Consider the following 18,312-nt stretch of genomic DNA (forward strand, 5'->3'; position numbering starts at 1 on the left):
CATAACTTCAAAACATGCTTGACCAGCTATCAACCAAAGCAATCAATCTGCATCAATTAATTTGGCCAAGGTTAGAAGCATTTTAAGTCATGAAATCTGTACAAGCAGAATAACTGAACACATAAGATTCAAGATTCAGAGCAGAATCCAATTACTCATTTCATTTGAGACTTGGCAGTCAAGAAGACCACAAAGTTTTCAGCACAGGAGGCAGAAAGAGACAAGGCTACCTGAGGAGCACACCAGTGAAGAACATGTCACCGAACAGCAGACAGAGCAGCATCAGCAGAGCATACTGTATTCATACATTAGCTTGTATTTACCATATTCTGTATACTACCTAGAGTTTTACAGGAGGCAGCTATTCTCTTTGGATACCAACCAGCAGGACAAAGTCAACACAAGGGAGACATCTAAAGGCATCAGAAACAAAACAGAGTCACTGCTTCATATCCCCTTACATGTGGAGCATGTGGCCAAGCAATGACAGAGGCTTCAAACCAAACAAGCACCTGCAGCAGCACAGAAGAAAGCAAGCAGCATGCAGGCACCCCTTACAATAGCATCATTTGCCATTTTTAAGCTACAGCCTAACGATCTATGCAGGTTTGTGTTAGTTGTCAGGTTTTTAACTGAAGAATAGAAGACTGGCTTAAACTGCTTTTCTCTTAGTGGTTTTACAGAAGAAATACCAGAGTTAATGCATGCAGGATCATCTTCATACAGTACAGGCACTTGCATTTTGAAGAAGCCTTGCTCTTAAAACAACAGTCAGTTCTGAGAGACTTTAAATTTTGCTGACTGCTAAAGCACTGCTTGAGTAAAAGAATGCATTTCACACCACACATCCATTTTAATACCTTTTCAACCTTTCAGAAAGCACACAGGAGGATGCACATGGGAAGGATGAGGCAGGCGCTCTGAGATGCAATTAAACAGAGCTGGGAAATTGTTACATGTGTTTGAGCACAAGCACAACAGACAAACTGTTCTGCTTAGAATAAACAGCTGAGAACCCAGACAGTGAAGTTTTATGTCAGCTATTGAACACATTACTTTAGGGACTGTCCTAAGCCTAAGCTTTTGCCCAAGCTGAAATGGGCAGAGGCAGGAACAAGCATTTCCAGAGGCTGCCTATGGTCAAGTTTGCTGGGAAAAGCAAGATGAACTAGTGACAGGCTAACAACAACAACAAAAAACCAAACAAAAAAAAACCCTAACACACAAAAGCCACAACAACCACCACCAGAAAACTCCACCACACAAACATACACCTCCTGACAGACCTCTTTCAAGTAAGATCACATATCTCAGAAGGCAAGTAAGAATCTTCTCCTCACCCTGTATCAAGTTCCAAGAACAGACTATTCTATTAAGAGTTCACATCCTCCCAGTGGGCATTGCATGGAAATCTCACATCCAGTTTGTTTCTGGTTTTCCTTCTTTCTCTCCTTTGTAAAAGTGAGCTCATCATTATAAATCCTAAAGGTAGACAAATACCCAAAGATTGTATCTGGGGCAAGCACCCAACTCTCACTGCAACCTGTGTCCCACAGTCCTGTGTGCTTTCAAATATGCTGGCACAAGGTTATGCTGGCAAAACTAGAGTCTTGATGTGGTCACTTCCAGTGTGAAGAGTTTTAGCTTCCTTAAAACACATTAAAGTATTTCCATATTATCATTTCACCTGCAGTGATTTCAAAAGGTTTTGAGGCCTTCTAATAGCAACATCTCACTCGAAAGATCTTGCCAGAAATGATGTAGTAGCAGCAATTTCAAAATGCATGTGCAGTCATTAGTTTGACTAAGCTTGTTCAACTAACACAGTATTAAATAGTGCAGATATTTCAAACCAAAGACACCACCATCAATCAGCTGAGACAAAGTGTGCTTCTGCCTTCTACTCCCACCCACCTTCCCCAGCAGTTCAGCTCTCCAACCACACTGTCAGGAATGGAGACTCTCTAAAAAATGCAGAAGCAGAAGACAAATAAGCAGTAGAAGAGGGCAGAAACAAGCCAGAAAACTGCACAGTGGTGAATATTGCGCAAAGATAACAGTGCTGAGGATACAGAAGCTGCACTCTGACTGTAATAAACCAGTCAGGGTTGGGAGGACAGCAAAAACTTTCAAGACATTAAGACAAAGTGTTCAGGAACAAGCACAAGTGAGGAATACTAGAGAAGAGCAACGTGCCACGAAACTATTTTTATCAGTCTAAATATTTCAGTGTATTTAGACAAAATTTAGCACAATGCAAGTCACATCAAAACGGGCGATGAACTGACTCCAAAGTCACTGCATTCTGAAGGGAAAAAGTTCAACAGAACATATTCCTCCCAAAATGGAAAATTATATCAAAGACTAAATGTGCCTTTATAAATTGAAAGAAAGGGAACAAACAAGCCTATAGACCCAACATCCTCTACAAATTTGTTGACATAAATTAAGTGAAAAGTATTTTTGCTACATACACTTACACTACTTTTCCCAGATATAACAGGTTTGCTATAGCAACATACAAGTAATAAATTGCAAGAGTATTTGGCAAACTAACATAAACACACAAAACAAAAATAAAAAGCTACACTTGCCACCGATTAGACATAGCCTAACTCCCATTTGTTTCAGGTACGCACAGCAGAGATCCAACAGATTTCTGATGCAGTCCTGGACAATAGGTACATGGCTGAAGACTGAAGAATTCAAATATTCCTTCAGATTTTTTTTTTCTCTTTTAAACTTACCATTTGCATTGAAGTGCCAAAAAGCAGCAGTTGCATGGTCTTCTATACAGGTTGTAGGGAGAATTTTAAGCTTATTTCCCATGCAACTAGAAAATGTGGGATACAGCAGTCTTCTAAAGGATCACTTTATTCCTCTTTCTCTAGCAGGATACAAATGCCCTTCTATTAGTATTCCCTGGAGGTTCAGAAGTTCCAGTTCTACATCCTCATCGTACTAGGCGCTGCACACAAGATGCTAGCACCAGTCCCCAAATTCCTACAGCTTCTTGCCTTGAAGAGCAAACTGCAGAAAGAAAGGACTGGACAATGAGATACACCAAGTCAGCAGGAAGGAATATTTCTATTCAGTCCTCAGCAGGCCAACAACATGAGGACTGTTGAGCTTTTGTGCATGTCAAATAGAGTTTGAAATTATAATAATAATTTTGGTGATACTGGGAAAGAGCTGCAGAAAGTTTTAAGGAAAGTACAGAAGAGAACAAAAAAGTCATCCACTGGAAATGTTGAGTGGGAAGAACATTGCCACTAAACAACAGTCAGCTCATTCCTCTAGTGAAAGAGTACCACCAGGCAAGGTGAAGTTAAGCCCCAGGGAGCCTTGAAAAGGACAAATCACTCGCACACTGGATGCGGCAAAGAAACTGGAAACAAACAAACAAAAAAAAGGAAGCCATACAGAAGGAATAACAACAGGATCAAACCTAGTCCTTTGCATCAGCGTTCCCAATGAACAAGATTCAGGCAAGGTCAGATTGCCATGCCATGGTAGCTGAAACACCAGGTGACAACCCACTTCTAGCTGCATACAAAGGTAAGAAGGGTGAGGCACAGCATATTACGTGATCTAATTTATATGCAGACTACCCCCCAGAGATAGAGATTATACCTTCTCCTTGTTTTCCCACTTCCTGCAGAAGGAGACTAGTGATCACAAGACCTTTATTGCCCTAGCAATTCACAGGTTGATCAGCTTACACAAAACATGAAGTGTGGCCTTAGAAAAAGATGTTCAGAACTATTCTGAATAGCTTGAATGCCTTCATCACCTAGAGAGATGGCCAGGACACAGATTACAACATTGAGTGAGTGACTGGCAGGATGCTAATAGCATCAGTAACAATTGACACAGGGATGAACAGAGACAACAGGAATAGCATCCCTGAACACAAAGCTTTCAAAGGTAGAGATAAAAATAGATCTCTCTGAAATAAATACTTAAGAGAAAGACCAAGAGTTTAGTTTGGAGAAATAGAAATACGCCTGGAGCAGTCATACCTGCATGCAGACAGATGGATGTGTACCACCTATAAATAATAAGCGGACAATCACAGAGAAAACCCTCTTGAACACTGTTTCCTCCCCCATAGAACTGCTGGAGGACAGAAGGCACACAATTTCAAGAACAGCAAGGCCAACACCAACAGTCAATTCAAATCAAGAAAGGCCAGACTTGCAAGCTTCAGCTAGAAAGAGAGCTAACACTTTGGCTTCAGCATAACAGAAGAAACAAGAGCCAGGCTGGAGAGGGTCCATGAATAAACCAGAGAAGAGTATTTTAACGATGCCCAGTCTGCACAATGAAAGCAGAAGCGGAGAGGAAGGTAGCTGGAGAGACAAGCGGGGTCAAGGATGCCAGCAGGGATGTAGAAGGGGGAAGATATGAGCCAGTACATTCAAACTCTCCTGGAATATATTAATTAGTACAAAGAGAAAAAGGAGATACAAGTGGTGACAAGGTCCGAGAAGCAAATTCAGCAGCAACCAGCACACTGGGATCCCAGGCATGGGATCATCAGTTCAAGGCATAAAAGAAATAATAAACAGAGCAGCCATTGCCACTGTTCACAGTGCTTTTAACTGCTTCATGGCACAGGAGAAGAGGACAAGTCACACTTGAACAGATGGACATTGAAATGACAGAGGGTAGAGGAGCAAAAGATACAAAGAAGAAGTGATCAAGACAATTAGGAAAACACCAAGAGCAGGTAAGGAACTTGATAAATGCATTCAAAGTGCCAAAGAACGTAGAGGGCCTAAGACAAGATGCTGGATGTCATGTGTCTTTCACCTATCACTTGGTTTCAGCAGCAGAGAAAGCAGTGAAGAGAGTTCAGTGAAGACCAATTCAAATTAACAGACTTTTTAGTAAGGCGGGAGCACTGAGCCTGTATCTCAGGATCAACAATGAACTCACAGCAAGGAAACCCACAGCTGTGATGATCTATTCAATCTCATCAGAAAAGGGGACAGACAATAGCAGGATACTTAGTAGGAGAAGAAAGCTGGACAGAGGCAGGAAGACATACAAGGGGCAAGACAGGTGACAAAGTTAACACACTTGTTTCACAATCTGGTAGAGAATGCAGCACATATCCTGCAGAAGAAGCATCAGACAGGAAAATCCAAATCTTAGAAAGAGGTAAGAGCTAGCAAAAAGCTATGAAAGCTATGGATGTTTGTTGTCTTTTTACAAACACCACAGATACCCTAAAGACAACATGGCTAGGGAAAAACGTGTCAGCACAGGTATTGCATATTGGCAAATCAAGAGGTACAAGACAGAGCTGAGTATGGTCCTCAAGTGGGGATGGAGTGGAAAGCTATAGGGACTGTGGAAAGAATCCACATCTCCAACAGTAAGGACAAGAAAAAGGTTTACATAAAAAGGGCAGATTCCTAGAAACTGCACAATGAGGGTGATAACACAAAGGAGAGAGAGGGAGGGAAAGGGAACCAAGGAGAAAAGCACAGGGGACAGAGATGGCAATGGCAACAAGGGATGTTTTCATGCAAAATACCTCTGACAAGAAGTCACAAGGATTCTCAGTCCACTAAGCTTTGAAAAATTCCTATATTGCTACACAGAGAAAGACTGTCATGCCTGCACCTTCCTTTGCCAGGGAGTAAGGGCTACAGCACCTTATAACTGAATCTTCAGTAGCTTTTTAAGCTTCAGTTTAAAAAAAGTACAACAGAAGAATAGAGCACTCATCCTTCCTTTTAATAGTCAAAAATGCTAATCTAAAGTCAGTCACTTGTTGTTTGCAACACACCCTTCTCTCCCTTTGTTGGTCCAGTTCTGTGCAACCCTGAGATGTCCTCACAACCTTCAAAGAGGACAAGGCCTGCATGGATGTTTAATGCCACTTCAGTAGAGCTGGCAGCAGACAGTAAAGGAGCACATTTGTTTCCTGTGCACCTGCTCAGAAGATCTTGCTCTTTAGTCAGCCAGCAAAGCAGAGAGCACTTACACCACCCAGGTAGGTAGAACACAGCTACTTCATGATTCAAGTCAAGGTTGCTTAGAGAATTGTAACTTTGCATTTTCTGTCTTCCTATTTATAAACATAACCATGCAGATGTTTTCTAAATATTTACCGAGAACTTCCATTCCACTAAGGAAGTCAGTCTGGAAATGCTCTAATCAAACCACCCCAAAGGGCAGACAAGCACTGTGTACATACCTGCTCTCCTCTAGCAACTCTCTGGAGGTGACTTACAGGCCCCAAAACATTCTGTTCCTCGACAATGACTCAGTACCAGAGGCGAACCTACTTATCAACCCAGTGTCTCATCTGTATGGAATTAGGCAAGAATACTTCACAGCTTGAAGCACTCCAGAACTAAAATATGCAGCACAATACAGAATGATATTTCACAGATGCAAGATGTCAGCTCCAAGCTGCAAACTCCTGTCTCTAACGATCCTTCTGCTACAAGGGGGCCAGCTACATCACAATTAAAGACAGCAATGTAAACTTGGCAATCCTCCCTATGTAAACTACAGCTAATCAGCTGCTAACAAATTCCTGGCACTCCAGCAGTTGCGTCAAAGTATGTCTAAAGGACCTTAAGGTTTTTTTCCTTCAAGTGTCCACTCGCATGCAGCCTTCCCAGAACAACATAACAGCAGTCAGCTGTCAGAGTAGGAACAGTCTCAACAAGCATATTCACCCACACAGTCACAATTCAAGAATGTCTTCAGAACAGGCTGTTCATTTGGTGCCTAACCTATAGCCCTCACTTAAAAAGGCAAATCTACTTAATGACCAAAAAATCCACACCCACTTCATTTTTAGCCACTTGGAGATACTGGCAGAAATCACAGTGAGAACAGAGGAAAAAGCCCTCAGTATTAAGTAGCCTGGGTATATCTATGAGCAGAGCAGGCTAGAGAAGCAGCCAGTGCAGGAATCCACCCCAGCAGCTTCTGATGAAAGCAGGGCCTGTTGTCACTGCTGGTTGCTTACTGTGAATGAAGCACAGTTATCATACACTTTTAGTGAAAAAGTGAGGTATCTGTTAAATCAGGCACGAAAAGAACAAACACACAACAATACAGCACATGCCAGCAGAGGGAATGCCAGCCAGGGCTATGCTAGGACTGGTTCCACAGCCGTCTTGGTGCAATACCCTTAAAGATGACCAGAAAGCACTACCAGCCACTTTTATACTTCTACTTGTTTCCAAACTGAGGGAGACGTAATCTCACAATGGCAACTACCCTTCAGCTGTGCCAGTGTCAAAGCACTTCCAATGCCAGTTAGATGTCTAGGAGAGAGTGGCAGACATTGTCTTACTGGTCTGAAACGGGGGGGGGGCGCAAAATACAGAGCTTTATACTTCTGAACAGACGATTCACAAACCAACTGTTTTGTAGAAGCCCTGAGTTAAGTACAGCATCAGCCTAAAGGGACTTCCTATTGTCTAATTCTGAAGACTTTCATCACCATAATCAGTTTTGGACTCTCATTCAAAGCTAAACTTTTTTTTTTGTCCCACTGCACTCAGTGAGGAACAGCCTACAGCTCAGAAGGGAGGAAAATGGAAAGCAGGTTCAGCCTTGTGCTGAACAATAACCAGGCACAACCTTTCCCAAGGGAAGGATGAAGGGTGTAAATATCCACTGTCCCTCCACACTTACCCTTTTCCAGAAAGCTACTTCCTAAGAACTCTTTTTTGCAAATTAACACAAAAGGCAAATACGAAAACAAGATTAAGACAACGATTAGAAGCTTTGCAGCCCGTATCTGATAGGAGTACCCACTTAGTCCAGTTTTCAGAGTACGAAAGTTTTATGCAGTCAAGGTTTACATGTTAGGATAACCAGTATTTATTATCTTCCCCCCATTCTTTTCAGCGTTTGAACCCTTCGGTCAGTTTTAATCAGATCTTTCCGTGAAGTAAAGCTTTAAGTATGAGGCTGTTCTATTTTTCCATTAATATTACAACAAAGGAGAAAAGTTTATTAATACACAGCAAAAGAGAAGTTACAGAACAAACTTGACCTTTTCAGACGTCAGACAAGGCAGTCATTAAACAAAGCCACAAGAAGCCAGAATTATCAGTTTTGCAGCTTACACAGCTACCATTATTGCCCAGAACCATCCCCACCACCCCCAACAGCTTCAGGTTGTGATTTTCCCCAGCTAGTTTTGATGCTTTAAGACTCAGGCCCTGTTTTAACAGAGAGACTAGTGGATTAAGAATTACTGTTCTCTTTGTCCCTTTGGAAAGAGAACCTTTAAAGCAGGTCTGCTTTTTCATGCCTTTGAGCCCCACTCAGCATGGACAATGAAATTAGTCTATTTATTTTCATTTAACATTTAAAAAGAGATCTCCAAACATTCATATAATTAACCTTACAAGCAACACATCCAGCAGCATAATACTAATAGGCCAATCAGTTAAACTTAACCAACCAGCAGCATTTATCACCTTCAATTATTTAATTCAGCCTGTTAACAAAATGGAAATGTGTTCCCAAATCACATCCTGAAATACATTTCCTCCATTTTACCACTACTGTCCTTAAGTCTCCTGTCAGGTAAATAGCATTTATCTTCACAACACCTATGTCAGGGGGACAAGTGTTATTTGCACCACTCTAGGGAGAGAGATGGTCAGAGCTGCAGTACAGAGAATACACCACAGACCCAGGATTAGAGTCGAGGGCACAGCTCTGAGTGTGCCCCTTAGGTCTTTGACTTGCATTCTCAATAGTGGAGCTCCCTTTCTGTCTTGCTTTCTCATCTTCTCCATTCCTGCCTTACCTCCTTCCCTCCCCATAGGCATTCCTTTCGAAACAGTGATAATCTCAAAGATTATTAGTAGTACTATCATCGTAGTTTTATGCAAGCAAGTTTTCAAAGGATTTTTGGCCATGAAGAATGAAAGGCTCAAACACAGATTTGCCCAGTTTGTTATGGGTTTGTACATTACTGTATAAAAGGCTTTGCCTCACCTGGTGACCATGAAGAGTATACAGAAGTCTTCCTTCTAGCAAGTCCAGAATTTTAAGAGTTGAATCATTGGAAGCAGTAACCAGATAGTTTCCAGAGGGATGGAAGGAAAGACTGTTCACCACAGCACTGTGCACTAAGGATGGAAAAAAACGTATATAATAGTCACCGAGACCAGTTTACATAAACCCAAGGCAAAAAAATAAAGTGCAAGCACATTCCAATTCTCTGTTATAAAGTTTAACAGGAAAATTAGCATGGTGGAAACATTCTTCAAAGCACTGGAGAACAAGCACAGTACTTAATTCCTGTAAAAACAGGCACTACTTTATTGAAAGGGGAAAGGAAGCTTTGCCAATTATTCTGGGAGATTTAAGGCTACAAAAACTTCCAGCGTAGCCCCAAAATGTAAATATATGTGCAAGTGATATATCATATAGCATATACCATATAGCAAGAGCTATATGTTTCTGTGAGAGCTGGACATTGACATATTTTACTACTGTGGAGATGCCATTCTTGCTCCCAAGTCATTCTAGAATAAAGTCTATATGCTAGTACATTAAGGAGAAGACTGAAATTACAAAGACAGACAAACTCAAAGTTGGCATTGCACAGGTTCTTTTGGTTTACTACCAGACTCTAACCAAGACTGGGTTTAAGAGAAACTAGGAAGGAAGAACCAGCAACTTGAAAATGGTCCTGTATAAGCACTATTTCTTCAGATATCCAATTAGTCTCACCAAAAATTTAAAACAAGTATGAATAGACAAACTATCAGGAGTGTGAACTTCTAGTAAAGCAATCCTTCCTGCATGAAGATGAAGCCTGAGAGTTATTTTGAAAAGAGCTAAAGAAAATGCTCTAGGAAAAAAGTCAAACTACACTTAAGTTCACTGTAACTTTAAACATCTACCTAATGTAGGGCTTTTTTTCCCCCTCCACAAACTTTTACAAAACAGGCTTTGAACATATTGATTTATGAGAACATGCAGTACTTTACATATGCACAGCTTTCTGAGCGTATGTGACATTACAGATTATTAAGACTATGCTTGAAGAGGGTTTTAACTACCCAATTATTCTTAATTATACTATGTGCCCTCCAAATGTTCTAGTATCTCAAATCTACTACTAATACAGCCCCCCAACTAAATTTATATTCCCTTGAGAGTCTACTGTGCTTTTCAAATCCAAACTGCATGTTAAAAACCCTAAAAACAGTTTTAAAGACACTAGAACCAATTTTTTTTTTTTTTTTTTTTAGGTGTGGATTTGAAGCAGAAATCTAAAATAACCTTGCTGAATTGTAAAACAGAATGCATCTACTTTTGAAACTCTCAGAAACACTAGATACCTCAGCTTAAGTTCTGAGAATGTAACTCCTCTTGACCTAGACTATTAAAAAAAACACAGAAGAAAACCTTAACTCAGAGGTAACTTCTAAACAGCTATTTTTGTGGGTGAATACTGTCTCTCACACAGCGAGATATTCCTCTACTCCCCCGGCCCTGTATTACACTACATATTAAAGAAGAAAAAGTCTATGTGGAGTTTTTCCTCCTGAAAGGGTACTAAATACATTTCTCCTTTGAAAATTTTATTCCAAGTGATTTGTAATATTCCTCACCCCATTAGTGTCTATATTCAGATAAAAGCAAACATATTCTGTCAACAAGGGCAAGTCCTGAAAAGATTCACACCAGAAATAGACAAAGTTAGTGATATATCCTCCAAGTTCCAGATAGCAAATAAAGTTATTTCCAGCTTCACCAAAAAACCTTTTCATAATGGAAAGAAATCACACAGACTGTGGCCGTGTAAGCAGTCGCAGCTTCTGTGCCCAAGGAATTCTTGGCTGTCTTAAGCTCAGAGAAAACGTCATGCCTCTTCTGCCAAACCAGCTCATATCTTCCACAAGACCATTCAAAACACCTCTCCAAAAAATTGCCAACATGTCCTGCAACCTCACTTGATAAACAATAAATCTGGTGCAGCACAAGGTGTCATCTCCCAGCGACTTGTTGCTACAAGCCTACCCTTCTGCCAGCCAAGCCCTAGAAAAGTAACAGCCAGTTAAGGAACTTACACTGGGGGATTAATGACTAAAATTGAATCATGCCAGCCTACAGAGTGACTGAACATAACTGTCCCAAGTCTGACAATACTACTTTTATGTAATCAGTGAATGCAACGATTTAGTAGCCACCAGTGAGAAGATAAATTAGGATGCCCTTGACACAGCCACAGTCCCTAGCAAACACATAACCACCATCCAGCTCTATCTGAACTGTATAAGAGTACCAATTGTTCTTTTCAAACAGCAATAAAAAAAGTTAGACCTGTTTCCATAGACCTGCAACAGAAGTGCCCCCCACACAACTTTGCACAAGGAAAAAGTATCAGGCAATAAACATTGGCCATTTTTGTAGGCAGATGATCTACTGTACAAAAAAGTTAGCGCCAAGTAGAGGATTGAATAAAGCATCTTCTGTTCTCTTGTACAGTAAACATGACCACAGCATACTATGCTAAAAAAAAACAACAACAACACACAAACAAAAAAAAACACAACAAAAAACACACACCACACAAAAGGTTTTGCAGTTTGCTCTACTTCCAACTTCATTTACGAAAGTCACAGTTGGAACAAGTCCTGGCAACAAGCGTAGCACTGCTAAAAGACAAATCAGTTTTGGAAAACAGCCCAACTTTAACACGCAAGAGTCTGTGGGAGGGCTACTTATCTATTAACTCCTGGATGCAACTCAATCTTTAAAATGGATTCCCTTGAAATCAGGCAGCATAAGCACGTCCTGAAGGATGAGATGCCCTCTAGTGGGACTGAGATGGCAGCTTCACATGGGAGAGCCACAAAACTAAATCCGATTTAGCCAAAAGACATGTGTATAAACCCTCAGAAGAGCAGGGCTTATAAACACATCTCCAGAACATGTTACAAACACATCAGTGTGTGGCCACAGGTGCACAAAGTGACCTCATACAGCTACCACTGCAATTTTAGGTTTCTTTGGCTTTTATGACTACTTCTAGTTCAAAGTTTAATACACAATTAGGATTTACACAGTAGCTGTTAAAAATAACACTCATAACAGGAAAAGATCCCTTCAATAGCAGGGGTGTCAGCCTAAAATGCCATTTAGTAAGGGTGGGATAGGCAGGAAATATATAATTCCAAGACACAAAAAATAAACCTGACAGCCAAACCTAAACCACATTAGATTTGGACAATTTAACAGCAGTAAGTAGAAAGCAGGAATAGATGATTTTTGAGCCAAGTTATACTGTGGCTGGAAACACACACTGCAGATCTTGCCACTGTTGAAAAGCTGATAAAGTAGGTTAAAGGACAATACGACACTGTTCAGGTATTTAAACACGCTACCTATTTTAGTAGGAAGACTTAAGAAAGTCGTTTCCAAGTTTTGATATAGGTCACAAGGTAACAATACTTATTACACAAAGAATCACACTTTAGTATTCATCATTGTAATTATACCAGCTCAATACCAATGAATTGGAACAACAGTTAACAAAATCTAATGGAAATCAAACCTTTTGACAACTACCAGAAAACTGGGAGTGATTGTGAGTCCATAAGAATAACTGAAGGAAAAAAAAAAAAAAAAAAAAAATCGCATTATATGAGAGTTCAAGGAGCTCTGGCAGGTTTACAGTTGAAAGAGTTCAAAGAGTACTTGACTTGACTACACAGGGAGAATACACTTGAGAGGACAACCCCACAAGCCAGGAATAAATTGCAGAGCAGCAGGAAGCTGATGCCAGAAATAAGGAATACAATGTTTTTTTCTACCCAAGAAAAAGCCCTGTTCCAATGATAGTGGTGTCACCACCAGTGCTTAATAGTCAGATCAGATGATCATAATAGTGTTTCCATCTATATGCAAAGAGCAAAAGAACAGCCCTCTATATACAGAATTATGAAAGCATTCTAAAGTTTGCAGACTGTTTCTACTTCATAGCAACCTCTTTTGGGGGAGCTTTTATTTACTTTATGGAAGCCAAAAGAACTTTCATCATCTTAATAGCTTCTCTGCAGACAATCTGCATTTGCTTCGAGATGAGTAACTTCCATTGCTCTTACCTACCAGAAGAGGTCTAGTCTTTCACAGGTTGCTGTGAAGGAAGACAAACTGAAGAACTTTGCTCCTTAAACATCGGTCATTTTCTCTGCCTTTCTATATCAAGGGAAACTAAGAGAACTTGTATTGACAGCCTGCAAATTCTTTCATCGCCTTTTGAGTAAAGGGATACACAGTCAAAAGTACTTTAAAAAAAACAACCGAAGTGACAAAGCCAGAAGGACCAACAGCTTTAATTTAGAACTCAATTTTTTTACTCTTAACTTGCAAAGTTAGCAAGAATCAACTGCAAGCTATTTACTACTCTGTCTTTTCTGCCTGGCATTCAGCTGTGAGGCTGTCACAACAGGAACTGACAGTATCTGATGTGCATGGCAGAAAGAACAATACACCAAGCTCCAGCCCTGTATTGCCGATCTGCTTTACTAGCATGCCAGAAGCAGTCTTCACAAAAAGCTAACAAAACAAACTTTAATAAGCTATCTGTACTGGAAACAGTGCTTGAGAACATATGGATTTACAAAATACTACAGCAGCCCTAAAAATTGTTAACAGTAAGGGAAAGAAAAGCCACATTTAGGCTCAAGAAACTAATATGCACAAAACAGGACAATCAAACTCAAAGCAGCTTGCAGGAATGGGAAAGCACCCTCTTCCTATCTAGTTCTACGAAACAGCAGCACTACACAGTTTGACAAGAACAGGTAATGGGAGGAGATGCCATTTGGAAGGTAAGGGGGAGAAAAAAAAAAAAAAGATTTAGACTCCTAAATATAAAAGCCAGCTACTCCAAGGACAAGCCAACCTGGACAAGTCATAACAAGGTCAAAGCTAATTCTGGAAGCTGAAACCAAACAGATACTGGAGAAGGAACCATAAACATGGATCATGGTACAGAACTGCAATTGGTTGATTTTGATTCTCCTCTTTTGTTAACTTTTCCTAATTTTCTCATGAAGAACTTAACCTTTTGCTTTGCTGGAATGCATCTAACTCCTTCTACAGGCTTATTCAGAGGCAAAGGCCACATCCTTTTTACTGCACATAATCTCAAGAACAGTGAATACAAGCCAAGTAGCATTGCAGATAACACCTATGCACACCTGCAACACGGGACAGTTTTAGCGTCAGGGCTTTTTTGCTTTTTGATGATGGGCATAGAGGGACGAATCAGAACAGAGATGTTTCTCACCAATATGCAAGAATCAGTCTTGGAGCTAACACAAAGCAAAGCATGATGTTTGGTGAAAAAAGGGTTCCACTGGCAGGCCTAACCCAGTGCCCTTCTGGAAAAGCAGCAGGTGATGGACAAACAGTCCTTGGACTTGAGAGCAATTCATATTAATATGTGGAAAGGTCTGACTTTTCTAAGATCATAACTTGCCTTGATAATGTTGAAGAAGTCTATTCATCCTAACGTCCCACACCTTCACTGTGTTATCTGTACCAGCCGCAGCAATGCATGTACCACTGGGATGAAAATCCACATGATTCACAAACCTGTAAATTGCAGTTAAATCCGATCGTTTACATTCAACTCTTGCTAAAGATCAAAAAGGTCTTTTCAAGAGGGGAAGCTACATCATGATGCATTGAACATTACAGAAAGGCAGAGGTAAGAGAAATTCAGCAAATTTTCAGGTTAAGACCTTGCTTATAACACCAAGTAGACTGCAGGATTATAGCTAAGCATACCATCTTAAATGTTCTGCATTACAGGTGTAGTAATGCAAGGACTACAAGCCTCCTGAAATCTGACAGATCCGACTGTCACAACATTTTCAAGCATTCATTTAATGTTTGCATAATACGTGTCTTCTATTAAATTAACAGGATTTTAGAGTGGTGTGTACAAGACTGAACAGATGTTTTTCTTCTGTTATGCTTAACTAATTTTAAGATGGAACTTGCTGAATTTGTGCCTGAAATCATATGTTGCTGCTTGGAAGGTAGTGAGGCTAAGACCAAATTCCTTTTTGGACGTGTAGCAATCAATTTTTATTTGGAACACATAAGTACGGTAAAACCTTCAGAACTTTCTGTGGAGAGCATCTTGTAACTCCTCACCCAATCCATGCAAGAAATTGGATAAAATTAATTATCCTTTGAGTATTCTTGTAACAAATGCTGAAGAAGTTGAGATATTTCAACAGGTTGTTTGGACAAGCTGTATTCTTAAGAGCACTGGAAAAAATAATGCTGTCTGAATTTGGGTTAATATAATTGCATATTACCTGGAAAGAACACAACTTTGTCTTAAAGATTCAATGCAACAAGAAATCAGGAAGATTCCAGTCTCAGTTCTCTAAGGACTTGTTTTGTGTTTCTGGACAAATTAACTGTTGCTGTGGCTCAATATTCTCCATGAAAAAATCCCAATTCAACAGCTGGTTTTCTGAATACAAAGTGTTTTTTGGAATAACCTTGTTATTCAAAAATTTGAGCATGAAACAAAGCATCCAAGTACCAATCTGCCAGTATACTTTTGCTCTTTTAATTTACTTCAACACAGAGCAAAATAAAAAAGCTTAAACTAACTAGAAGAAGAAATAAATACTTTAAGCATCTCCAAAAATAAATAAGCATAAAGAAACTAAGGCTTGACATGTTGGACAGTTATTGAAATATAACCCTCAAGGTTCCAATCTAAAGAAGTCACAAAAAGGTCAAAGCAATTCTGGAAGCTCTTTTTGCATCTCGTCATCTGCTGGCTACTTTTGTAATAGGTGCTAATGCTTTTTTAAGAGGTAGAAATGACTGCCAGGACAAGGACCTCTGACTGCAGTCACAAAACCAGGTGATCCCCATTTCAGAAATCACAAGGAAGCCAGTCCTTGCGCACTGCCACGTACTTACCCCCCATGTTCACAGAAGGAGTGTATACATTCTCTGCTGGTTTTATCCCACAGTTTGACAGTTTTATCATCGCTGGCTGACACTATCAATCGTCCATCAGGAGAGAATCTAAGACAAGAGTTATAGCAATTAAGAAATGCCCCCAAAGGGTGTATGGGGTCAAATGGGTTTGGCAAGCTCTCAAGGTATGTTGGTAATCACACCTCACTCTTCAAGAAGTCACACTGGCATCAGTGAGGCTAAAAATCCAATCACTAAGTTGAGTGAAAAACAAAGCAAGCCATAAGTCCTCAAATTATCCCTAATTCCACAAGCACATACAATAACCTTCAGGAAAGTCCCGAGACTGACTTAAGACGTCCTGTCCTACTTGTGTCAATTTAAGTGTATCTCAAGTTGTTTCTGTATCCTGATTCAAAAAAATGCCTACCTTTGCCACAAGCATTCAGAGCAATACAGTTACTCCCAAGATAACAGCTGCAGCAGGAGAAGCTTCATCATTCAAGTGCCTTAGAAGAATGTATCAGGCACCTATCTCAAAATTTCATATACAAGACAAATCAATATCTCTCTTCAGAGGCATACATTTTACAAGATCAGTACTTGAGTCCCTAAGTAGAAAAACATTTTCCGCTCTACTGTGGGCATCTATAGCACTACCAGCCACTGCCACCACCACCACATTCAAGAACTATAAGGAACTTTTCACCTACAGAGAAACCGTGGCTTTATCCTAGATCCATATATACATAAAAACTCCTCAGAACAACTGAGACTGACAACTGAAAACCAAGTCTGAGACAGTTACCAGGAAATAATGTTTTATGATGGCAGCACTTTCAGCATTTTGGAAGGAGCACAGGTGATAATTTTTAACTAGAGGCATGACAAGTCTAAAAGTAACTAAGCTGAAATAACAATATAAATCTCTTATTTTGCTTCTGTTAGCAACTTCAAGATGCAGAAGTCTCCATACCAGGTAAAAGCAAAACACAGAACAAATCACTAAGCAGGAAAGTCTCTGCTTGACAAAGATCACTGAAGAAACACCAGGTGGGTACTCAACTATTATGCAAAGAGATCTCTCTGTAGGTTAGCAATATATTTCAGTCACTAGACACACTTGAATTATCCTGAATAGAAATCTGTTACACAAGACCATGATATTCAGTCTCTGCTTTGAGGGATAAATCCCCATCTCTATTTGTCAGAAAGTGGTACTTACCTGGCACAGCGAACCCAGTTTATGTGTTGACTAAGTGAGAATAGAAACTTCTGCCTGTGAACCGTCCACACTTTGACTGTTTTGTCATCAGAAGCTGTAACTAAGGACTGGCCATCACTGGAGAAATGAACACTTCTTACAGTTGCCGTATGAGCCTTGAACACAGTAGATTCTCCTTTGCTATACAGAAGGAAAGAGCACTTTAAAACTGCACAGCAGGGCAGCAAAGACATTATGTACCTGAAAACACAAAGCTTCTGTATGCTGAGCGGTGCTATTAACCACCACTTCTATGGGAACTGCATGGGCTTACATTAGGAAGAAAATGTCGCTCAACCCCAAACTCATGCTTCATGAGCTATACAGAATACATAGCTAAAACCAGTTGTTCCAGTTCAATACTGGAGCCCAATCCAACAGGAAACAACCCATGTTTCCTATAAAGGGGCAAAAATACTATTGTTAATTTGTGCAACCATTTAAACAACATTTATGGAAACATCAATATAAAAGAAGATGCTGAGATTCTGTTCTGTTACCAGGTCCTTTGCTGGAAGGCAGGTGAGGAGGGAAGTAAGTATTTTCACAGTTCATCTAGACAGAGCCAAGTAGGTAACTACCTCACAACTGTTCCTGTAATGGCCCATACTCCAGCTGAACTCTTCTGATGTAGCATCACACAAGAAATAACACAACTGAATTCAGCATGCCTGATGTTGTACAACTTAGAGCAAGCTACCATTAACTCAGCCAGGCAAGACAAAACACAATGTATTGGTTACTCTTCTTTACCCATCATTTCCAAATAAATGCAAGAGGGATTCTTCTGGCAAATAAATGCAAGGCATATTTAGAGATCCAAAGTGCAACATATTTAGAGGTATATGGGACTCTTGGTCTAAAATACATCTCCAGCATGTCCTATACTACCAGGATCTCCATATTCACAGGCAGAAGAAACAGAAAGACACAGTGGTTTGCTACCTTCTCCATTAGGATTTAACAGGCTTTATACTGAGGCTGAGGACAACTAAAACTGTAAAGGCCAAAAAATCAAAATACAACATACCTTCCAAGCAATATTCCCTCCCTCCTCAGAAAAGGTCAGAGCTGCCTAC

General features: G+C 40.1%; 1 protein-coding gene across 3 annotated transcripts in view; it reads right to left on the reverse strand.

The window, feature by feature from the left end:
• The window catches only part of POC1A (POC1 centriolar protein A), a 90,550-nt gene that overhangs the window by 33,776 nt on the left and 38,462 nt on the right, over positions 1 to 18,312 (reverse strand). For all 3 annotated transcript variants that reach the window (XM_041118726.1, XM_030043663.2, XM_041118725.1), the window contains 4 exons: positions 17,195 to 17,374; positions 15,970 to 16,077; positions 14,498 to 14,613; positions 8,992 to 9,125 (listed from right to left, as the gene is read on the reverse strand). In XM_041118726.1, the coding sequence (XP_040974660.1) occupies positions 8,992 to 9,125; positions 14,498 to 14,613; positions 15,970 to 16,077; positions 17,195 to 17,374 (538 nt within the window). The remainder of the gene's footprint in view (positions 1 to 8,991; positions 9,126 to 14,497; positions 14,614 to 15,969; positions 16,078 to 17,194; positions 17,375 to 18,312) is intronic.

Source organism: Aquila chrysaetos, chromosome 20 (assembly GCF_900496995.4).
Source record: "Aquila chrysaetos chrysaetos chromosome 20, bAquChr1.4, whole genome shotgun sequence".
NCBI classification, from domain to species: Eukaryota; Metazoa; Chordata; class Aves; order Accipitriformes; family Accipitridae; genus Aquila; species Aquila chrysaetos.